General features: G+C 41.9%; 2 protein-coding genes across 9 annotated transcripts in view; both read right to left on the minus strand.

The window, feature by feature from the left end:
* Window positions 1–1,289, minus strand: part of RUFY2 (RUN and FYVE domain containing 2) — a 29,262-nt gene extending 27,973 nt beyond the window's left edge. For 7 of the 8 annotated variants that reach the window (XR_015949982.1, XR_015949981.1, XM_035137450.3 and 4 more), the window contains exon 1: window positions 1,162–1,289. Coding sequence is in view for 5 of the 8 variants with exons in the window: in XM_035137450.3 (XP_034993341.3) it covers window positions 1,162–1,264 (103 nt within the window). In the remaining 3 variants the exon portion in view is untranslated. Of the gene's footprint in view, window positions 1–160; window positions 491–1,161 lie in introns of those variants that run through there. The other variant, XM_035137449.3, reaches the window with a different exon arrangement.
* A 1,331-nt stretch (window positions 1,290–2,620) lies between these two features.
* Window positions 2,621–24,543, minus strand: DNA2 (DNA replication helicase/nuclease 2). The gene is made up of 21 exons (XM_088669535.1): window positions 24,352–24,543; window positions 22,930–23,103; window positions 21,386–21,569; window positions 19,592–19,734; window positions 19,022–19,153; window positions 17,960–18,176; window positions 16,163–16,280; window positions 14,329–14,494; window positions 13,611–13,802; window positions 13,169–13,402; window positions 12,717–12,833; window positions 12,511–12,620; window positions 10,562–10,671; window positions 9,549–9,773; window positions 8,210–8,403; window positions 8,031–8,120; window positions 7,752–7,944; window positions 6,815–6,904; window positions 5,605–5,787; window positions 4,710–4,858; window positions 2,621–4,252 (listed from the first exon to the last, which is right to left on the minus strand). Exons 1-21 carry the CDS (start codon window positions 24,450–24,452, stop codon window positions 4,225–4,227), a joined length of 3,150 nt encoding a protein of 1,049 aa, XP_088525661.1. The 5' UTR covers window positions 24,453–24,543; the 3' UTR covers window positions 2,621–4,224.
* Between the last annotated feature and the right edge of the window lie 470 nt (window positions 24,544–25,013).

Raw genomic sequence — 25,013 nt, forward strand, 5'->3', positions numbered from 1 at the left:
ACACCTACACCAAGCATAACAATCCAAGGGTGTGGTGGGGTTAAAAGGACGCCTGAGAGCTGGCAACAGAGAGTTGCCCACTTTGTCAGTCCCTGCCAATCGCAATTCTGAGAAAGGGTCCCAAAAAGAACAGATGCACGTGCAGAGTTCCTCCACTCACATGAGGGGGGTGGGCATCCTGATTGATCCAGGATACTGGATACCCCTCCCCGGGATCTCCACGCGCCTAGCGGGGTTTGCGCGAAAGGTCCGTTCTGACGCTCAGCGGGTGCGTGACGCAGCAGGCGGGGACGGCAGGCGGGCGGGACTCTCCTTCCCCAAGCTCAACACGCGACGGCCGTTCGTCTGCACCTGATTCCCCTCGTGACGTTGCCAATGGTAAATCACTCTTTCCCGCAAGAAGCAATAATGAAGCAGCCCTACCTTTTTCACCCACCACGCCCCGCTCGGCGCCAGCAGTTTGCGCCCTCCCTACAGGCTCTCCAGCTTCGGATACAGAAACTCAAGAGAGATGATGATGATGATATGAAGCCTCCTCCCGGCACGGCTTCTTCATTCAAAGCAGGCGCTGCTAGTTACTTAAGAGGCTACCGACACTGCGCAAGCGAATAATGGGGAGCTACCCAAGAGCTCGTCAACTGGAGCATCAACATCGTTGTGCAAAGCGACCAATTCGAAGCCATTTCACTGCCTGCCCGATTTTCATAGGATATCTATCGATCTATTATCTCCTATGCAACCAACCTAAGGGAACCTAGAGAGGGGCTCCTACCCCACAAAGGCCGCCCTGGATGCGGAATGAAATGGGGGGGGGGAGAGGACCGCGAGAGACCTTCTCGCGGCTGTCTTAAAGACCAATGGACTTTTCAACATAATTCCCCCCCCCCCCCGAGATGTGTGCAGGGGAAACACTTGAGGGTCAGACCTGTTGTTCGCCTGACGCGGCTCGAGGGGCGGCTTTAGCCCCTCGCGGATACCCGCCCCACAGCGGGCAAGCGAAGGCAGAGCCTCCCCCATAACAGACGGCGGCCGAGCCCACCCAACCGCCCTCCCCAGAGGGACAAGAAACGCTCCGTCAGCCCTTTCCCGCCGCCGCCGCCGCAAGCTCCTCCGGCTCCCCTCACGCCCGGCCTCCTCCGCCGCTTCTCCACTCCTCCTTACCCATCGCCAGCGAGGAGCAGCAGCTGGCCGAGCAGCTCAGCGAGGTGGACCCAGCCTTTGCTCCTTTCACGGCCTTTCTCCAGCCCTCCTCCGCCTCCTCCATCTCCGCCCTCCGCCGCCGGAACCGCGCCCGCTACGCCCCTGGCGGCGGGAGGACCCGGACGGAGGCGCGTTACTGCGAGGGGCCGGAGCCAGATGTCGTGACAGGGCGAATTCTCAGAATTTGCTTCATATGGATTAGCCCAGGTATCCCCAAACTGCGGCCCTCCAGATGTTTTGGCCTACAACTCCCATGATCCCTAGCTAACAGGACTAGTGGTTGGGGAAGATGGGAATTGTAGTCCAAAACATCTGGAGGGCCGAAGTTTGGGGATGCCTAGATTAGCCTCTCCCAAATTCCCAGGCCAGGGTGCGGGGTGGGGTTCACTTTTGCCTTGAGGTGAAAAGACGGGTTCTGCACTTCTCTCCGCCCCCAATTATTCTAATTTCTTTTAAACATTATTTATCAAAATCCTATGCCGCCCTTCATCTGACAACCACAGGGCAGTTTACAACATAAAAACGCAAAAATACATACCTTACCAACAAAGAACAAAATACTACCCTCACCACAACTTACATAGATCTTGCCATTTCATTGTTCTCCAAGAAGCTCAATAAACACTTACACCATGTTGGTTTTAAGTCAATCCAAAATATTTTTAAAATAGAAAACTAAATCCAACCTGGATACCACTTTGTAAACTGGAGCTGGTATACTAGTACACTCTCTATACATATTTTTAAATCAGTTATGAGTCCAAAACGTCATGAGCCCATCCATCAAGCCATATACATGCTTGTGCAAGTCAATTTTCCCACAGGCAACCTGGAAAAAGACACAAAAACACTTAACTCTTCATCCTTCTTAGTTGTCTGGAAGCAATTTTTTTTTACTCATTACAGATTACCATGAGTGGTCTATTTATAAACAAGGTATCTGTGTTGATAGCCTGACAAATTAATAGCTGGGGAAATTGTGGTGGGATGGAGCAGTGGTTTCACCACTCCATCTTGCTAGCTTGTGGTGAGGGGGTGGGGAAGGTAGGTGAGCTTCCCTCACTTTTTTCAGGCTGCCTTGAGGCACTTTGGACTCAGCAAATTCTAAGTTTCCAATACACTGCTCCATTTTAGCCAGTAACAGCTTTCTCCTTGCCTTGGAGCAGCAGAGGGGGGTGTCAATGCCACATCCTAACTACCTCCAGCCATTAACACTGGGTGGCAGGGGTGCAATTGCATTCCTAGTCAAGTCAGAGATGAAACTTGTTGAAAATAAGTTTCAGGACGTCCTTTACAGGGAAGTCCTAGGCAGGTATGCTCAGAATGGATAGGACTTAGTCAGATTTGTATTCGTTGCAGTGAATGGCCATTACAGGTGAACAGTATTGCAAGCTTAGATAAAATATTTGTAATGCAAATGTATAATCAAGTTTATTTTATTAAAAATACTACAAAACAGGTATAAATTTAATAACTTGGTACATATATCAGGTACAAACATTTATACATGTTATATATAAAAATGAATTCCAGCCTTTAAATGGAAATATAATCTACAGGTGTTAATTCCAATGCAATAATATGTACAAACCCTTTTCCAAACTCATATATTAAAAAGAGTCAGGCCTAAGTTAGCTGTCATTTCAAGTAACTTTTATGAAACATTGATAAATTATAGAAAAGTGAAACTACACTGCATTAAATTAATTAGCATCAAGATATATAAATTCAGAATCCATCTGTAGTTCTGTCTCCCAAAAAGTTGAGTTACAATGTTACAAACAAGCAGTTTCAAAAGGCGTTTCTTAGTAAAATCTACTTAATAGAGTTACTTATAATATCAACAGTTCAAGTTATGAGGAAAAATCACTATGAAAAACAAAAGCACTCTGATTAGTAATCTCACATTTCAGGATTTTGTTGCTGTACAGAGGAAAGAATAAAGAAAACAGAGAACATGGATTGTGGTGAAGCAAGATGGCCACATAGCTTTAAGCTCTGCTCCTTGTTAACAAGGCCTTTTACGCTTAAATAATGGTTTTTAAGAACAGTCTCTTAAGAAAATCTTTCTAGAATTTGACATTCACAAGTCATGTTTTAACAATAAGGATCAAGTTGTAAGACTAGATGCACACAATATTTTAATGGCTCTAAATCTGTCAACTGATGGGAGCTATGAGAGAAAGGCAGTAGTACACTACTGGTAAAAGGCACTACTCCACTCAATTTGTAATAGCTGCCTCTAAGATTTCATACCTTTCACATACAGAGGGCTGAATCCAGCCACTTTGAAGTTGCATTGAGATAAACATAATGTTCTGAACTTCCCTCTGATACACACACACACACACACACACACACACACACACACACTTCAAAGTTCAAGACTGCACACACATCTAAGTTACTCAGAAGAACTGAATAAAAGCAGCAAATTTAAAACCTGAAAATATGAGACATGTTCATGACATATGTTTGGGCATTTTTTTTGCCAGAACACAAAAAATGGTATCTGTGGACAGGGGACAGAAGCATGCACACAAGCCCCAACCCTACATCCAAGTGCACATTACCCTACCCACTCAGTCAATCTCCAGCCTTCACTGTACAGAGCAAAAGAGAGAGACTGCAGAGGCTTATAGAACAACCTTGAGTGATTAAACGGTCTTTATTAAGAAAATCCAAGTTCAAGATCCTTGTTGAACTCCCCTGCTGAGCACAGGAAAGTGACCAAATCAACAAGGCAAAATGCACCAGAATACTGGGTGGGATGGTGTTTGCAGATTGATTCAAACAAATGCCTGAACATGCCTGGAGATGTGTGTGCAAAGTTTTATTTTAAAAAGGGCTAACATTTTAAGAACTATGTAGAGACGTTAACATGTAGAAAACACAGTGGAATTAAATCTATTTGACAATATGGAACTCCCAAGCTTATAATGCAATCAATTCTTTCAGCAGCACATGAACGAGGATTTTCACCTTGATGCCCCCTTGTCACAGAAGGTTACAACGATACACACTTTAACATGCCCCTAATGGAAGACTGAAAATGTAAGCAATGTTGAGGAAAATATATTTGGTAACATGTAAGAGAAAAAAGTACAATTTTAATGCTGCCCTTGAAGAAATCTTTTATCTGTATATCCCAGAGATCTTCAGAGGTGGTCTTGCTGAAGGTGCCACAAATTGCAAAATGCCATTTGATGGCAACACAAAAGTGGGCCTTCTCTGTAGTGATGTCTCTGGAGTGTCCTCCCTTCTGCCATTCAAAAGGCATCAATTGTGTGCTTCCAACACTAAAAATTCATCTATTTCCATGGCCTTTCCCTGACAAGTGGCACTAATCCTGCTGCTCTATACTATTGGTGATATCTGTAATATTATTTTAACTGAAATGCTTTAAATGTATTTTTCATTTCTATCTTTGTAAGCCATTGTGAGATTTATCTGCAATGGTAAAATCAATTAAATAAACAAATAAAGAGATGCACTACCAAAAAAAGGATATCATTGCTTCAGTATCCAAATGACAAAGCAACTTCTTCAGAGGAGGATAGTGACACAGGGATGGCACACAACCCAGCATGATTAATTTGTGTTTTGCTCTTGTAATAGCAACGTTGAGACGTCTCCAGTCCTTCAGAAGCTCTCCAAGCTATCAGAAGAAAAGAGCAGTTGACCTAGCCTTAAGATTTTGCAGCTGACTAAACTTGCCAGGTTTTATATTTCAAATATAAAACTAAGGAGAACAGAACACCATCAGAAGAAGGTGGCAATCTGTTTTCTTCATTGCACAATTCACCAACAAAAAGAAAAGCAGTGTATTTCTGATCTTTGGGGTATCCATCCAAACATTTCCCATGCACTGAGAAGGGAGCTGGGTCTCGCCTTGCGGCCATGCCTCTCACCAACCATGCATTCCACCAGTGTGTGAAGAACTATGTGCACAGAGTACTCCCTGCAACAGGGAGGACCTTGGCCAATCAGAATTCCACCGCCCACATGGAGGCACTGCATGCACATAGAGTTGCTTTACTTCCTGGCTGAAAGTGTGGCTGGCAAGCATGTGCAGCTGCTAGACACAACCCTCCATTCTCCCCATCAGCAAAGGATATCGTCTGTAACGGGCTGTGCACACTCACAAGGGGGTGTGGACTAGATTTCATAATGATTTCATAATGGACTCCAAATTTCATAATGGACCCATGAAACTCTGAAATTATTTAGCTAAAATATTTGCCCCCCTTGTCATTTTGGAATAAATTTGTGCCGTCAGTTTTTTCTTACCACTTACTTCTGTGTTTTCCAAGCACAACTAAATAAGTAGCCATTTTCAGATGGACAAATCTTAACTTTCCAGATTATGAACTACTCAGTGATTCTAAAATACAGCCTACTCACATTTCCATCAGCATTATTCCTTACAAAGGACACTATGATGATACTTTTGTCTCTTCCTTGGTACTTGTCCACAGTATTTACTTCTACATTCTTGATAAATGAACTTGTCATCAAGTCTGTGATTATCTTTAACTGGTGTCTGTATGGAGATATGACCCCAATATCCGAGGGCTTGCAACCAGCCTAAAAAACAAATCCCAGACATCCAATGATTAAATCTATCAAGAGAGTTATTTTGGGGTATATGCTATCAATAAACATTTGTGGAAAATGGAGTATAATAAACACAAAATAATTAGGCATTAACGTGAAGTCAAACAAGAAACAAAAATGCAGTATTAAATATAAAGTTGTAAAAGTGAATTGAAACTGGTTCCTTCAAATAAGGCCCGATTCCCATGTCACTTTAAACCAGGCATCCCCAAACTGCGGCCCTCCAGATGTTTTGGCCTACAACTCCCATGATCTCTAGCTAACAGGACCAGTTGTTGGGGAAGATGGGAATTGTAGTCCAAAACTTCTGGAGGGCTGAAGTTTCGGGATGCCTGCTTTAAACCATTGTTTAAACTTTGTTCCTCTCCATTCCTGCCTGTCCTCAGCTGGAATGGGGGTGGGGATGTTGGAGGAGAGAAGCAAAACAGGCTGGTTTCACATTACATGCAAACTACCATAGCACTGATTGTTTATTTTCCCCAAATCACAATCATTAAGCCATAGCTTGCCACTCATGCCTTGGGGAAAACAAACCACAAATACTGATTCACATGTAAATGCAAAGCCAGCCTCTCACTTGTTTCTACCACCACATCTGGCTAAGGACAGGTAGGAGCAGGGGAAAGAGTGAAGCATCTGCAATTTGAGCAGTATGCTCCTCATTCACTTTGAACTATATTTTAAACTATGGTTGAAAGTCAACAAGTGCCCATATAAATAGTGTTTTTTAAATTTTAAAAAAATGCAAATTGTAATTGCTTATAATGTGCTCCAACAGCTAGGTGCTACATAGTTAAGAGGAAAGAAATACTGGAGAACCATTATTTTAGCTTTTAAAATAATGGGACCCTAGTGGATGCCATAGAAGCAGTTTACTCAAATAAGCATACCTCTTCTTTGAACAGTGACTCAGTATACATACAGAATCAGGAGTTTAATGGCCAAAGCATGTCAGTTTTCAGAACTGACCATACCATTTCAAAAATCCTTCAGATACCTTGATAAACATGGACGTCAGGAAGAGAACCAGTCTGGCTTCCGTCATGTTACTTACACCACCTTTTTCTGTAAGTTCTGGCGCTGGAACCTGTACCAAGGAAAAATCCTACACATTTTAATCTGTAAAAATGCAAGTTCAATTTTGCTTGCTAGCTTTTTTTTTTTTAAAGATGTACTGGATTTCCTTATATTAAAAAACCTGCATGTAGGTGATTTGGTTATGCTAAAGAGGACAAAGCCCACACAAGAGGAAGGAGCCATGCTGCAAGTTGGTTAGTATACTAATTCATCAAATTTACTCATCATGTCACACAACCAAAAGAAGACTTAAAGCAACTTACAAAAAATAATAATACACAAACATACAATGTATAGAACAAATATTCATTAAAACAAGACTGATCTACTACAAGGGTTTAGAAACAAAAACATCCAACAGAAGAACTAATACTAGAAAATAGTCATTAAAGCCAGAACTTCTAGTGCTGTCCACATACAGGCAGAATAAATATGTCTTTGCCTGGCCCTGCAAAGATTACAAAGACAAACCTCCCTGGGCAAAGCATTCCATAACCAGGGAACTACCACAGAGAAAGGACATTTTTAAAGAAGAAGAAGAGTTTGAATTTGATATCCCGCTTTATCACTACCCAAAGGAGTCTCAAAGCGGCTAACATTCTCCTTTCCCTTCCTCCCCAACAAACACTCTGAGGTGAGTGAGGCTGAGAGACTTCAGAGAAGTGTGACTAGCCCAAGGTCACCCAGCAGCTGCATGTGGAGGAGCGGAGACGCGAACCCGGTTCACCAGATTACAAGTCCACCACTCTTAACCACTACACCACATTGGCTCTCAAAAAGCATTTCACCTTCAATTTCCTAATGAATAGGGTGAACATAGAAATAACTGTTTATTAGGGCAAACAAGTAAAATTTACCTTTTCTGTGTTAAGGAAACAAACAGGGTTGTTTGGATCAAGTGTTTCCTTTAGCCATGTTTCTGAAGAAAACTTCTGGTCCAATTTCAAGTCTTTTAAATTTGGCAAGTCAACTATGGCTTTGGACACTCTCTCAGAGCCGCATTCCAGTTTGCCATTATACACCAGGTTGTTGCTCAGTGACATAATTTTACTAAAAGGTTTCAAAAAACAAAGCAATGTCAAATTTGAACACTTATAATATGTGGCGACTAAACAATAGCTACTTAAACTACCTACCTGTTCATTCGGTACTGTACAGTGAGCTGAACAATGGCATTCTTGTTTCGTTCCAGTCTTTTGAATAAACTTTCGCCCATGCCAAGATCTCTGTTTAATAATAAAAAAAGTCTGTGGCTAACACAAAGCTTTGCTGACCATACCACATGACTTATTTTGTCAGCGGGATGTCCTCTTACCTTGCTTCTGCATTTTGCACAAGTGGAGGTAGTTGCTGATGGTCCCCCACTAGCACAAACCGAAGTGAATAGAAGAGGGGACCTAGGCAGATCGGCTGGCTTATTTGAGAAGCCTCATCCACTATGCAGAAGTCAAATTGTTTACGAGTGAAAATTGGATGCTTTATTCCCATGCATGTTGTGGCAACTACAGGCTACAAAGAGAGTAGAAACTATCATCATTATTATTATTATTAATTATTATCATCATCATCATCACCTGCCCAAACATCGTGATTCTAAATGTTAAAAGCAGTTTAATTTGTGGTCACAAAGTAAGGTAGACCCTAAAAATACACTTCAAGCGTCTAATGACAGGGTGAAGAGGCATGTCTTCAGCATTTGCCAAAAGCTGTATAATGAAAATGCCAGGCACACCTCTATGGGGAGTTCTACCACTTAGGGGCTGCCAGAGAATGTCCACCCACCCCTGCAACTTGTTTTCAATATGCCGTTATAAACTTTGTGTTTTCTAACTCTAACTTTTGCATAAAAATGTGCAAATGTTTTCAGTTTAGAACAGTTATGTCTAAACAATGCAACACTGCTGACTCTATAGACCATTAAATGCACTCTATACATGTGCTGTTAAAAAGCCGTTCTTGCTTTTATGGTTGTTTACCCTGAGCATTTGGGGTAGTTGATCATGGTATAGACCTTTGAGGAGTAAAATCAGGGGTGGGAGTGCAAGTTGATCACAAGCAACTCAGAAAGGTAAAGTCTTGCTGAGCACCCGTGCATCACTGTTACATCCTTATTGTGATTTAAATAATCAGTCAAAATAGCGGTTTGCAAATGCGCGGACAATGTGTCTGTAATTATTTACAATGAAATCTGATGGCTGAGATTTGCTTTTCAGATTGAAGAATGTCTCTCACAGGGAAGGCAAACATCTTCACCGGGACACATTATTCCATAAAGAACAATCCAAGGCCGATAGTGTATTTTGCCTTTGTACAACACAACCAGCCCCCTCTAGTGGGGTTTCCCAGTTACAAAGCCTATGGGCAGCACTGTACACAGTTATGAGTATTTACATATTAAATTCAAAAGATGCAACACAGCTTGAATACATTTACCTTTTTCAATGTAAGTAAAACTGGTATGGACAAACATTTTCTTTGTACCTTGATTCAAATCTGGGGAGGCTTCATAACCAAAGCATAAGCACCATGAAAATAAAGCACTAAATGCACTGAGGCAGGCAGGCAGACACCTCCAGCTAGATGTTCATTTTCCAGGTAGTCCTTTTTGAAATACATCTGAGAGATTCTAAAACCCTGAAAGTCATGTTCCTTACTTGACTACGATACAGCTCCTCCAAGTCAGCTACAGTCTTAATGCATTTGGTTCTGCAGATCTCTTCCTCTGTGAACTTCTGAATGGCTGGATGAACCTTCTGAACTCTACCCAGTCGCAGAAAGCCTACTTTGAACTTTGCCAGCTTGAGAAGGATATTGTCAACTGCAGTGTGAGTAAAGCTAGTTAAGAGAACACTGAAGCCACAAGCATAAAGAATTCGGACCTAAATGTGGGAAAGGAGACAAAGGAGGGGTGCATTAATCTGCATTTCCGTACAAGTCACCCCCTCCCCTCAAATTCTAAAACCCAGCTGTCAATGTAGGAGGAAATTCCATGTATGGGGTGTGTGTGTGTTTTTCAGATCACCACCACCTATACAGTATTGAAGGAAGGCATTAGGGAAGCTGTGGGGTGATGGAGGCTGGTCTTGAGACTATGGACATTGATCAAAGCGGAGGTAGGGTCACAATCACTACTGCCCATGCATTCAACACTCATAGGAAGGGGATTTACGTGTACCAATGTCTGTGCAGAGATATTCCGTATGAAGTGGGATCCTGGCCCAATCAGGATTTCTCCAATAATGTGTGGAGGAGCTCTATGTCTAAATGTAAACATGCATAAAGCCCCTTCCTATGCATGCCAAACACAGCTTGTGAGGGGTATATACGAGTGCTGGGTACACAAAGCCCATCTAGCTGCCCTGACACACTTATTAAGACACATGGGGGTGTCATACTAACAAACTGGTAAATACTTTATTTACACCAGTGGAAATCATGAGTGCAGATTTGTGATTTTGAAACATTCTCTCTTCAGAGAGCACATTTTCCTAACATGCCATATATAATATCTACATTAAGCATATAATTGCTTGAGCAGAGTTTGTTTTTTAATGAATCTTCTTACACATCACATTTTGGGTGTTTCAATCATTACAGTCCTACGGTCTGCATGCACAAAATTCATTAACACTGTCTTTTCAAATGTTCCTTCTTTCCAGAATCTTACCAGAGCACATATTGTGGTGGTCTTTCCTGTCCCAGGCATCCCGACAATGAGTGTGTAATCCTTTGAAAGAAGCACTTGTTTCATCGCTTGTTTCTGGGGTTTATTAAGGCCTTTGATTTAAAGGGGGGGAAATAAGTGAATACAGTAAGTTCTCTACCTTCATTTTAAACATAACTACCTGAATTCAAAAGCACGTTAAGTGCAAGTAGATAAATACTGGTAGGTACTGCTCCGGCGGGAAAGTAAGCGACGTTTCCGTGTGCTGCTCTGGTTCGCCAGAAGCGGCTTGGTCATGCTGGCCACATGACCCGGAAGCTGTCTGCGAACACTGGCTCCCTCGGCCAGTAAAGCGAGATGAGCGCCGCAACCCCCGAGTCGTCCGCGACTGGACTTAATGGTAAGGGGTCCCTTTACCTTTACCTGAGCCTGGGGGACTATTGAGGTACCTATTTTACCATATCCTATGCACCTCAATCCTATGCACCTTTACCCAGCTAGTTCCACTAAGTTCAGTATGGGTTGCTCCGGGTAAATGCGCATAGGATTGCAACCTGATTAAGAAGTGTAGGGAAGGTCATCTCATTCATGCTTTGCTTGGAAGTCCCATAACTTCCTGCTACATCAATTAATACTCTGGAGAAGAAGCCTGCTACAAATTTGGTATTAGCTTCAAAACTCATTGGCCACACATTTTAAACCTGGGCTTCTAAGCAGCAACTCAGTTTCAGCTAAAAACTCCCTCCAGGCAACCAGGCAGGGAGACTTAAGGAAAGAAAATAACTTTATTTCTTCTTTAAGGCAAATCCATATGCCACAAATGACTAGCAAAAAGTATCAGCAGCAAAGATGAACTTTTGTTGACTAGCTTGCAAAGTTTTAAACGTGAACATTACTGCAGCAGAGCACATCTTGAAAAGTCGACAGAAAACTTCAATTAAGTTTGGGATAAGGCACGCCACCACGAAGAGCTGTTAAGCATGCACTGGTTCTTTGCTTTCAGGCCAAATTCAGAATGCTTCTTCAGCTTAGAAAGCTTCAGTCTCTCAATGAATTCAACAATCCTCCTCTAACCACATGGGAAGTTGTCTTCCCTGACATACAATACTCCTTAGGAAGAGAAATCACACACACCTGCATGACATTCACTGAGAGGAGAACCAAGCTTGGGTTTGGGTTCATATTCCCGCTTAGCCACGGACTCTCTAAATAACAGACAGAGCGAGTTTTTAATGAATTGTGTGTTGTGCTTTTAACTTTTGATTGGTTTACGTATTTTAAATATAATTAGCCCTGGGGCCCTGCGACAAAAGGCAGGGTATGAATTATATAGATAAAAGTACCAATCTTATTGAGAGTCGTCACCTGTTTTTACATGCCCAGACTTTGGGATTTGCCAGGCTACAAGACTGCAATGTTTTAATGGTCAGAGTGTACCAAGTATGTTTGCCTTGCTAGCTCAAACATTGCTGATGAAGAATTAGCGAAACAGGGCCTTGTCCTGGTATTTTTTCACTGGAATTAATTTTTATTTGCCTCACTTTCATACTGGAATTGATTCCTATTTGAATTCATCCTATCATTACATAAATAAAACCGTTTGAAGACTTACTTGAAATTCATCTTCCTCCTGGCCCGAGTTCTTGCAATTTACTGTTTATTTCTGGACTTCACCAAGAACTCCAATTTCTACAGTAAGGCTGCAAGACTGCAGCAACAGTACGGTATTTCATTCCTACTCTGTCCAGCAAAGTAAGTATTTATAGAGCTTCAGCAAATGAGCATTATTTTATCTTTCAATGAGCTGATTTATTGAAAATGCATGGCATCCAGTGCCTTAATATATTTTCAGTCACAAGGTTTTCCACTGAATCTCTAGACAGGAAATCCAATTTTCTAAAAGAATCAGAACCTAATAGGGTTTTTTAAAATAAAAAATGCATCTACTGTACCTTTTAGAATGTTCGCAACAGTTTCCTTTGCTTCTGGAGGAAGGACAGAGCTCAAATGTTGGATGAACTGTGGTTTCTGAAAGTCTATTATTAAACTACGAAGCCTTTCACTAAAAGGAAGGATTGAGAGGGAAAGAAATAAACAAAAATTGAAAACACATTTCTGGAAATGTTAAGACAGGGAAGGAAGATAAATTTGAACAGACCTTGCAGGAGAATTTCCCATCAATTTAGAAAGGTTTCCCAATGGAGCATCTGTGCCAAAAACTCCTTCTTCATGGTCTAACCTAAATATAGTGTCTTTTGGAATACGTGACAAGTTCCTGGAAGGCAGAAAAAAAGTTATCACTCAGATTCTGATACTCTGAGTATTAGAAAACATACCAAGAAGCCTTTCCCAAACTGGTGCCCTCCAGATGTTTTCCAAACTGGTGCCCTCCCATCGTCCCTGACCACTGACCATGCAGTCTAGAGCGAATGGCAGCTGTAATTCAAAACATGTTGAGGGCACCAGGTTGGATAGGGAGGCAATGGTCATTTCCCAGTTGCAAGTACCTGCACCAGGGAGACAAAGGCCACTCTAATTGCATGCATTTGTATAATATATGTTTGACACATGTTATTACATGAACTCTCCTGACAAGTAAAGCACTGTTACCTATCCAATAAGCAAGAGATTTTGGAGCCGTTGACCTGTTGCACAAAGCCAGTCGCCAAGCCAAGCAAAGTGCTGTCCGCTTCACCACTCACAACAATCCTGTCTCCTATCATCAGAGTTGTTGCAGGCGCAGAACCCTTTTTACGCTGGAAACAGTGTAAATATAGTCCATCGGACACCTTCTGCACGCATTCCACCCTGATCATGTTTCCAATGCAGTCTCCGTGTTTCTCCCTACAAAAATTAAGAACAAATCAAGTTTTGGAAAGCTCACGGTACACAGTTGCTAGCCCATATAATTATTTGCTTTAACCATTAAGGAAACTGAAAGAAGTTTCATCTACATTTCTAGCTGTCGTTACTCTGAAAAACTCAATGGCAAGAGTTTTGGTAGCTACAGGTAAAGCGAAGTTTGAAAGTGACCCTACAAAATCACCAATACCTTTCTGCAGCAGGTATCATCCATATGTTTCTGCAGCCCTTCTTTCCATCTTTATATTGTGACTCCAAGGTGAGCATCAGATACCAAAGATGGAAATACTCCAGGTGCGAGGGCTTCAGATGCTGGGTCTCATTTTCAACAGCAGCAAGCACATCCGGAGAAATAAAGCAATTTTGCTGCTGTTCCACAGCCCTAAAACAGAACACAGCATGAATCCTCCTATAATTTCAATTATGACTGCCTGTGATAAGAAACCTCATAGATGGCTACAATTTGAATAAGTCTGTGCTATCTTCATATAAATTCTTAGGCAGACTTCCATTAATGCACCTGCATCCTTCCACCCCCTGAAAACCTAGTCCTATTGCTTTCCCTGGATTTTGCCAATATATTCTCTCTGCTTTTAGGGTAGCTACCATTTCAGCATGCACTATCATAGAACCACTATCATATTTAGGGTCATGCCTACATTTCTGGTTGGCATAGTTCACAGCTGGGAAACTAAATCAAACGCAACATGAGGTGGTCCAAATTAATACATTTGACATCACGCAGAATCTCGAACACAGAAATAATCAATTATTTCACACCTGGATCTAATGTAGCCTTGTCCAAAACTGTGATGTAGAAAACAGAGCCTTAATGAAACCACAGCACTGTCCATTTTAAACTGAGATCAGCTTGCAAAGAGCTTGCAGGCTTTTAAAAAGGAATTTACCTGCTATAAAGTGCACAGTTCTGCTTCTGAGAGCAATAGCTGCACGCCTTACTGTCATTAATCAGAGGAGGCAAAGACGTAAGCTGTGTCTGCTCCTTCCCAGTGTCAGATTTGCATACGGTGCGAAGCAAATAGAAGGCCAACTCATTTCTTAGTTTGATCAGTTCTGCAGAGGGAGAAACAAAAATGATGTCCAGGTTTTTCCCCCCAAGTTTCAAATATTTAGGAAAAAGGCACAAGGAAAACTACTTTGGCTCTGCGCTCACTGGCCACTCAAAGTGCCCAGGAAACACAGACACTAGATGACACATCTTTTTTATTATTATTAAATTTTTATTCCATTTTCTTTTTCAATTATTACAAATATCACATATCCATAACGTTCATATTACCTACCCTCTTCCCACCCCTCCTGGGCTTCCCCCAAATTCCACTTCTGATTTATTTTCCCCCTAATACACACTGCTATCTCTAAAAAAAATACATTGTATTATTTCCTTGTTTTCTACATATTTTTACTGAAAGCGTGAGTGTTTATTTAAATCCTGCCATCAAGTCAATAGCCTTTCTTTGTTTCTCCAAATATACAATGAATGGTTCCCATTCTCTTTCAAAGTCACTGTTGTCTTTTTTCCATAGTCTGTCCGTCAATTTCGCCATTTCTGCATAGCTCATCAGTTTTTCTTGCCATTGTTCTTTAGTTGGTACTTTTCCAGTCTTCTGATTTTGTGCTATCAACATTCTTGCTGCTGTAGTGGCGTACATAAATAGTGTCCACTTCTCTTTCGGTAGATCTTGGCCTAAAATGCCTAACAAGAAAGCTTCTGGTTGTTTAGCAAATGTTATTTTCAACATTTTCTTAAAAATCTCTGCCTCTCTCTCGAATCTGAAGCTGGATAGCATGGTGCTAGTGATGCAACAGAGGCTTGCTTCGCACAAATCCTAAGTTTCCTCTCAACTTTGGTGGTGAGTAGGGATCATTGCCCTGCACAACAGTTCCAAGACTATGAGGAAGCTTAGAACTCATTATTTCATTTATTTGTTTTTTATATTTACATCCCACGCTTCCTTCCAAAGGAGCCCATGCTACCCAGAAGCTGTCTTGGACATTTGTTGAAATTTGAGGCCTTTACTCAACTGATGTACCAGTTTTGTCTTTCCTTGGGAAAAGACAAACTTGCCACAGTTTTCCATGCCCATGTAATCCCCAGCTTGAATTGCTGAGAGGGGCTCTACATGGACTCCCTGCTGAAAAGGTTTTGGAAACTTCAGTTGGTTAAGAATATAAAACCTCACTAGATTGATAATGGGACCTTGCCATACTGAATACCTGTAAATACAAGATCTCCACTGGCTACCAATTTGTTTCCAGGCACAAATCAAAGTGGTGAAATTGACTAAGTCCTAGGTGACCTAGAACCATGGTAGCTGAAGGCTTTCCTCCTCCCGTAAAAACTTCCTATTTGCCGATGTTGTGACTGGATGCTCTGCTCTGAGTCCCTTTGCTTTTTCAGTAGCAGGGCCCACATTCTGGAACAACCTCCCCAGAAAAATTCACCTGGCACTTGCTCTTTTTCTGTGCCAAGATAAACCTGTTTTTTACATAAGCTTATTGTAAGAGACAGCAAATTTGTGTGTGTGGTGTGTGTGGGGAGAATCTTAAACTACTTAATTCTGCTTTACCTGTTTTTCCTTATTTTCCTTATTGAATTGCATTTTTTAAAAAATAAATAAATAAATTCTAGCCCCCTTGAAGACTGCATTGTTGAAAAAATGAGATGGAAATATTGTAAACACAACACTTTCCAAGGATTTTTCCAAGCAGAAAAATTACCTCTTCTATCCATACGATTTCCAGGTACAGGAAACATATTCCCAGTTTTAAGATAAAGGAGGAACCCAACTTCAGGATCAGCTCGTCTTCCTTGGGACAGCAGGGAGTACAAAACCACCTGAGGGGAGAATCCAAAACCATTAAAATGCATCAAGACCAGTAATATGGGTGCCAGGGCTGAGGAAACTATAGTCCCACTAACAATCCCTGAGGATGGCATACTACATCATGTGAGGGACTTAATCAATCAAGCCAGTTATCGCAATGAATATATTCACAGAAGTCGCCCTAATTATTTAGTGCAGCACAACAGCCAGGCCTATAGCCAGACTATCAACCAGACTTACGATTTTGCTATTCTTCCTACTCTGCTGGCTTCTCATTTTCTACTTTTAGCGACAGACAGAAAGAAATATTGATCTTTGGACACCACCAAAATAAATCCCTGCATCCAAGAAGTATAGAGCGTCTAGAAGACCTAATCGACTGAACTTAAGGAAGATAAAACAGCAGGTGCTACTAACCAGAACACAAACTTTGAAAGACAAAACCAGAACCTTGAAATGGACCCAGAAACAAATTCAGATGCTTCAAAATAAGTAGTTTGTTTCTGCCTATCAGTATCTTCAATAGCAGCCCCACATACAATACACTACAGTAACCCAATCTCCCAATCTAGATCGTCAAAGACATGAATGACTGCAGTTTCATTTCCTTTTTCATCAGCGGGCACAGGAAACCAAACAAAAAAATCTGATAAACAACAACCTAGGGCACAGACCCTGCCTAGGAATCCAAGTACCACCTTCCTCCAGCTACATAATTTCCCATTAAAGTAAAATTTTAGTCAGTCTACTGAGCTCTTACTAGCACCAACTCTGTACTATATATACTGGGCTTAAACTGGACTGTGAATCCACAGTCATTCAGTCCATCTCAGACACTAACCGAGAGAAATCACCACCAGAACACCTGGATATGATTAAAAAGAGTTCAGTATCATCAGCACATGGCTTACAACTTCAGCCAAAGGTTTCATGCAGATGTTAGGGATCATGGCAGACCCAACTGAAAGACAAAACCAGAACCTTGAAATGGACCCAGAAACAAATTCAGATGCTTCAAAATAAGTAGTTTGTTTCTGCCTATCAGTATCTTCAATAGCAGCCCCACATACAATACACTACAGTAACCCAATCTCCCAATCTAGATCGTCAAAGACATGAATGACTGCAGTTTCATTTCCTTTTTCATCAGCGGGCACAGGAAACCAAACAAAAAAAATCTGATAAACAACAACCTAGGGCACAGACCCTGCCTAGGAATCCAAGTACCACCTTCCTCCAGCTACATAATTTCCCATTAAAGTAAAATTTTAGTCAGTCTACTGAGCTCTTACTAGCACCAACTCTGTACTATATATACTGGGCTTAAACTGGACTGTGAATCCACAGTCATTCAGTCCATCTCAGACACTAACTGAGAGAAATCACCACCAGAACACCTGGATATGATTAAAAAGAGTTCAGTATCATCAGCACATGGCTTACAACTTCAGCCAAGGTTTCATGCAGATGTTAGGGATCATGGCAGACCCAACTGAACTCCAATGAACCCTCCAGAGCTATTCCTATAGGAAAGAGCAACTGCCTCACAGCATCAGCTTCTGGAACCTTCTGAACCCACCACAAATGATGCTTAAAAGCAATTAAGAACATATTAAAACGTTTTAAAAACTTAATAGTCAGTGCCTTTCATGTATCCATTAAAATTAATTACTATAATTCCTATTTGTACCTGACTTCTGTGTTCAATAGAGTTAGATTCCTTGCCACTTTTAAGCTCCAGAGGCATTATCTTGGACTGAGTTGTAGATCTGCGGTGAATTGTTACGCCAGCTGTAACATCAATTTTGCCCTTTAAGCCAAACCTGGGGCACCAAATGTTCTCCTCAACATCCAGGATTTCTGTAACTTTGACAGTGCACCAGGAGTCATCTTTTTCATCTCCTGGCCTATCAGAAAAAAAAGCATTAAGTGTATTAACTGGAAAGGTTTACTTCAGAAAACAAAGAGATAACTTTCCTTAAATAAGTACTGTACTTGAAGGGACAAAATCCATATTCCCTAAACAGGTTAGAACATATTACATTCTTAAGCAACTGCTTCCAAACAAATCAAAAGGCAGTGATTCCTCTTATTATTATTTTGTTCTTACAGATGAGAAAAATGATTTCATTCTCAAGTAACAGAACAAGTGGGCTGAAATGCTTAGCCAGATTTGAGTGGTCAACAAACAAGGGATTCAAGCAACCACAGAATATGCAGCAAAAGATATGAATAATGAAGCCTTGAAAATACGAATTCTGGTGAATTTGAGTTGAAATGCAATAGTAGCTAGCCATGACTTGTATGAAAGAGAGAAATTTGTGCATTCAAATGCTCTAACCTGGTTGACAGCTACTTTTCAATAGCTATAGCAAAAAAGCCCAAGGAGAGAAACTTGAAATACTAAACATAGTCGTAAGAAAGTTTGTACTTTTAATTATACTTTAACTAACAGAAGCCTAAACAGCGTTACCACAGTACATTGCACACTTCAGCCCCCTTCCCCCCCCCTAAACATTCATAGGGGGAAGGAAAAATGGGATTCATAGGGGGAAGGAAAAATTGTCAAAAATCTCCTCTCCACCTTCTGCTGCTGGGGGTCTCCACTGGAAATATCCCATGAACAGGAGGAGCACTTTTGCTTGCAAAAGGTTAAGCTTGGCTCTAACCCACACATTCCTGCTCCCCAACTTGTTGTTTATAAGTGCCCTAGAATCTGCGCCAGGAAAGGAGGTTGTGAATAGTTCCTTACCATTTTATCTGCATGTTATGCTGGCAAACATGGTTTTCTTTGTATATGAACTCTTCTGCCCATTTAATAAAAGAGTGAAAGTACTCTTCTATCTCTTGCATTATATCATTCTCTTTCAAATTTAGCTGGTACCTGCAGAAGCGAAGGAAGGAAAGCATATTAAAAGCTGCATGGCAGATAGCATAAGAGATAAAGGGAGGTAACAGAAAAGATCTCTATATTAAAGATATCTATTATTATTTTTTTGTGGTCCCTCAGAGAAAAAGATCCACATGTTTAGGCATTTGTAACGTTTGGAACTATCCTTCCAAAATGTAGCACATACAACTATAAAAATGACAGGTGATTTACTTTGCTTCAAAAAGGTTACTCTATTTGCATGCTATGAAACAATTATGGCAGTGCATTTTTGTCCACACAAGCAATCACATGGACAAAAAGGTATCAATATCAGCAATTCCCACTATCCCTGTGCAAACTGACCTTTGCTAAGCATTAAAGCTAAGAAAAAGAACAAGTTGTTAAGAGAAAGGTGTATCACTCGCTTCACCTCTTAGAACTATTACTTACAGCTCCTTTAGATACTTTGGTCCATGAATTACTGAGAAGGCAATTTCTTTCAATTTCTCTTGTGTAAAATTTGTTCCTGCTTTTTGGAAAATTTCATGAAGGATTGTACCTATTAGCATTGGACGCAAACCAGGCTCACATCCCTGGGGGAGAAACAAAACCACCCCAAAATATTAGCAGAGATGTATGTGCATTACACAATAATTAATCTGTACAATACTGCATTTTTAGTGGCATTGTCCCATCCTAAGGACGCAATCCTCTGCAGACTTATTATACCTTAAAGGTAAAGATAAAGGGGCCCCTGACCATCAGGTCCAGTCGTGTCCGACTCTGGGGTTGCGGCGCTCATCTCGCTCTATAGGCCGAGGGAGCCGGCGTTTGTCCGCAGGCAGCTTCCGGGTCATGTGGCCAGCATGACAAAGCCGCTTCTGGCGAACCAGAGCAGCGCACGGAAACGCCGTTTACCTTCCCACCAGAGCGGTACCTATTTATCTACTTGCACTCTGACGTGCTTTCGAACTGCTAGGTTGACAGAAGCTGGGACCGAGCAACGGGAGCTCACCCTGTTGCAGGGATTCGAACCGCCGACCTTCTGATCAGCAAGCCCTAGACTCTGTGGTTTAACCCACAGCGCCACCTGGGTCCCTACTTTACCTTTACCCTTATTGTACCTCCCTTTACCTTTATTATACCTTACGTCCCATTAAATACAGTAGGTCTACTTTTTGAGTAAACATTGTAAGCAAGGAATTTTAAGTTAAAAAAAAACAAATAGCAAAGAAAGAAGAAAGCACCAACAGGACAATTTCATAATTAAACTAACTACAGTATCAAGTTAGGAGGTTAATAAGGATACATGTTTCCTACTTGAATATAAGCTATCAATGTAAGTCCACCAATCATTTACTTTATTTTTCTTTTACAGTATTACATTTATACACCACCTTCCTCGCATCATGAAAATAAAGGCCCACTTTTATTCCATCATGGTACCAATATGTAATTCCCACACACAGTCACTCAGCCAAACACTGAGCAGAGCCAGACCTGTTTAGCTTCAACAAGGTGGAGGCCTTATGTGTCTTCAGATCGTACTCTGGGAATGTGAGGTTTATTTTCCACCCAATCACTTAAGCTTGGGGTGATTTGCAAAGTTGACCATATAAAAACATGCATTTTAATACATATATAACTGTATGTTCCGCATTAAAATTATTGTCTTTCCCCAACTCCAGAAAATACTGACTCTGTTCACCTATTAGCTATTTTTGTCTTCATCAATTACCCCAAAGGCACTCTGGAGACTACTGGATGATCACTATAGTAAATAAGGAACATAGTATGGTGAACCAGAGCATTCTGAAACTCTTTACTTATATAATTTTATTTATAACTTCTTATATACAGTGGAACCTCAGTTTATACCTACCTCCGTTTATTAACGCCTCCGTTTATGAACGCTGCGGACCCGGAAGTGTTTACATCCGGGATCCGTGGAGTCGGATGCGCAGATCGCTTCTGCGCAGCGTGTGCGTGCACAGAAGCGATCTGCGTAGTGCGCGTGTGCACAGAAGCGCTCTATCAGCACTTTGCACACCCACAGAAGCTTGCCTTCGGGGAGCGAATGCCTCTATTTACCAACGCCTCTGTGGAACAGATTGTGTTCGTAAACCAAGGTTCCACTGTGCTAGGTGCTTTATTTAAGACAACAGTTGACAATGCCCTTAATACAGATGTTATCAATGCCCATGAAACAAACCATTTTAATATACAATGTTTTCCCCAACTTACTTTGAACTTTTCACTCAGTATAGCTTTCCTCATACACCGAATGCTATTTGATACAGTAGTGCCAGAGACTAATACATCTGGATACAGAATCAAATATCCTCCATCCGCATCTATTATCCAAACACCCGTGCTGCACTCTCCTTCTAGGTGAATGATATCTCCAGGCTGCACTGGAACAGAAATCCTGAAAAATATATGATAGATTACAATGTTGATACGCACACATTTTTAAATTATCTGTGATTTTTGTACTGACCTATATAGACCAAGGAAAGTGATCATGTATTCAAGAAAAACTGGAACGGTTTTTCAGGGACCTACGGTATTGCAACCCACACTCTCACGATTACAAAGACCTTCTACAGAAAGGCAGTGAAAATGGGCACAGGCAAGTAGAGAAGCAGAGACGATAATCTCTGAACAATTCAGCAGTGGTCCTTTTAGGGATTAAATCTATGGTGACTGGGGTTGGGGAAGGAAATTCCATAGGGAAGCAACCACCATAATGGAAGCATTGCCAACAGTCACATAAGCTGGGAAGTAAAAGACATCCCACCAGTGGGCCTCCCTCTCTGAAAGTGGAACAGCACTGCTTATACTGCTTCCAACAACCCCTTGGCTGTTCTTTGGATTGTTCCGCCAGAACTACTGGCAATTACTGTAATTAAAAGCAACAAAACAACATTAATTAGCTCTTTAGATAAAAGATTTCCATCGATGTGTACTTAAATTACCACGGCTAATGCTAGGATAATTTTTTACAGTGATGTATCCTGGAGTATAACAGGTACTGTACATCCTTTACAGTCAAAGTGCAGGCAGCTCTGACTTTAGATCAGAGATCCCTTATCTTCAAAATTAAAACTGGATATAACAAGTATCCATGTCTGATATCATATGAAGTCAGTAGGGAATAGTCTGCCCCAAATGGCCTCACAGGCCAAATTCAAAGGCCTAGTAGGCCCAATTAGAATTAATTTATTAATCACCTTGAAAACTACTGTCTCAAGGCGATTTACACATAAAATGATTAACAACAGTAAAAAACACAAAAGCAACAAATGCATTTAAAATAAAACTAAAACTTAACAAACAGTCATTTGTGATAAAAGACCCATTTGTCTAGCTGGGAAAGCGTGAAAGAACAAAAATGTCCTCAATTGTTTCCTGAAAGTGAAGACAGTGGGAGCCTGTTGTACCTCAATAGGAATGGTATTCCACAGAACAGGAAAAAGCCACACTAAAAGTCCTGCTCCAAGTTACTGTGGAACTTGCAGGAGACTGGACTGGAGGTCCTCCACTACTGATCAAAAAATGTTGCCACCTTAAGGCTTAATGTACTAAAAAAGCAGGGAGGGGGACAGTCAAAGGCTTCCTTCCCTTTACTGACATTAATAGGAGAAACTAGGAAATAGAAATATTTTGATCCCTTGTTCCATAGAACTATTTTTTTCAACTTTTTAACCACAATTAGAAACTGTACAATAACAAGCATAAAGAACATTTTGCCCATTGCCCAGTATCAATAGTTACACAGCAGTTACCAGTCATGTCTTAGGATGCACAGCTCTGTATCCAAATCATCAAGCTGAGAAGAAGCTGTAATTGTCAGGTGTTTCTCCAGAGCCCCATTTTCCTGGACATGTAACACGCAGTATCTGTTGTTCAAGCCCTTGCTGAGTACTGTATCCGAGAAGCCAACCATTTTCTTTGGGAATCTAAAATTAGAGTTGCATTATAATACATAAAGGTACAAAGCAGTAGTCAGGCACACACTCTAATAATAGAATGGCTTAAATACCACTGAGGGCTAAGATATGTGAATCTCACTTAAGACATGGAAGCGGAAGCGCCAAGCAGAAAGAAACAGCAGCACTACCTTTGTCCGCTTCTAGACAAGAGACAATTGTTCTAAAAGTACTTAGTCATTTAATATTTCTATTATATGGACAAAATGCTTTCAAAAGTAATTTGGCCAAATAAGACAACAGAACATAAAGCAGAGTAAACAATTCCGAAACCCACGTTTGCCTTTGTACAGAGGGAAGAGAGGGCACTTGCAGGAGAGAACTGGGCGCTACCTCCAGTTTTTCCTCTGTAAGGATCCCTCCTCCATCTGCTTTTTCACTAGGTCCTGAAACTAAAAATATACCAGGATGGGAGGAAAACAACCTCAGAGGATCCTTTGCAGAATTGGCTGACAAAGGATGGCTTAATCACCCATTGTTAATAGAGATTATATACAAACATATATATGCATATGGGACCCAGGTGGCGCTGTGGGTTAAACCACTGAGCCTAGGGCTTGCTGATCAGAAGGTTGGCGGTTCGAATCCCTGTGATGGGGTGAGCTCCTGTTGCTTGGTCCCAGCTCCTGACAACCTAGCAGTTCAAAAGCACGTCAAAGTGCAAGTAGATAAATAGGAACCGCTACAGCGGGAAAGTAAACAGCGTTTCCATGTGCTGCTCTGGTTTGCCAGAAGCGGCTTTGTCATGCTGGCCACATGACCCGGAAGCTATACGCCGGCTCCCTCGGCCAATAATGCGAGATGAGCGCGCAACCCCAGTCGGTCACCACTGGACCTAATGGTCAAGGGTCCCGTTACCTTTATATGCATATACATACGTTTGTGTGTGTGTGTGTGTGTGTACTCTCTCTCTCTCTTTCCTCAAAAGCCAGGGATGGGGAACCTATGATCACTAGATTACAACCCCCATCGTTTCTGACCATCGACCATGCTAGCTGCGACGGATCAGAGTTGAGCCACGTGTGGGACTCTAATCACAGGCTCCTCAATCGCCACATCCTGAAAAGAAAGACCACCCAACCTCCAGACATCCTAAAGGGCAGGCGAAGTGGGGAGGGGGGCCCACAACCAGGAGAAAGCCGGATCCTTGGGGAGAAGCGTCCCGGCGGCGCTTCGAAAGGCGCGCGCTTTTGCAGCTGAGTCCCCGCCAAGAAGCACCTCGGCGGCGGAGGCAAGTCCTCGAAAAAACTCTTCTCCATCAGCTCTTCCAGAGTCACTTCAGCCGCCTCTTCCTCCTCCTCCTGCCTCCTCGCCGCCATCTCCAAGGCGCCAAAAGCATAAGCGGAAAGAGGGAAAAGAAAAAAGAAAAAAACCAGAACCCGGGACGGGAGGTAATAAGCCCCCTACCTAGCCCAGCCCACGAGGGCGCAGGCGTAACAAGCGCGCTCCCCTATGAGGCGCCGGGGGTGGAGTTTGGTGCTTTTCCGGTTTGCGCGGGAGCGGCGGTTCTCTCTTGTTTTCCGCTTTCCGTGCTGCAGGGACGGTTGGAACTCGTTTCTTTTAATCTGAAGGCATTCTTCCTTGCGCGTACATTGGGAGCGTCTTGGAAGGAATACGAGCGGGGTGGGTGGGAAGGATTTGCTTTCTTAAAAACAAAGAGCAGTGGTCGTTTGCTTGCTCTCAATTTCGTCCCGCTTTTCTTTCGTGCAGGCTCTTACTCACACAGCCCTTCATCTTCCTTGGAGGTTTTTTAAACCGTATGTCATTGTTGCTTTAGTTGGGATTCCTGCTTTGCAGGGGGTTGGACTGGATCACCCTCGGGGTTCCTTCCAAGCCTACAGTTCTGCGATTCTATGCCTGCACTGTAATTCATCATGGAT

Source organism: Zootoca vivipara, chromosome 5, assembly GCF_965207765.1.
Source record: "Zootoca vivipara chromosome 5, rZooViv2.hap1.1, whole genome shotgun sequence".
Taxonomy (NCBI): Eukaryota; Metazoa; Chordata; class Lepidosauria; order Squamata; family Lacertidae; genus Zootoca; species Zootoca vivipara.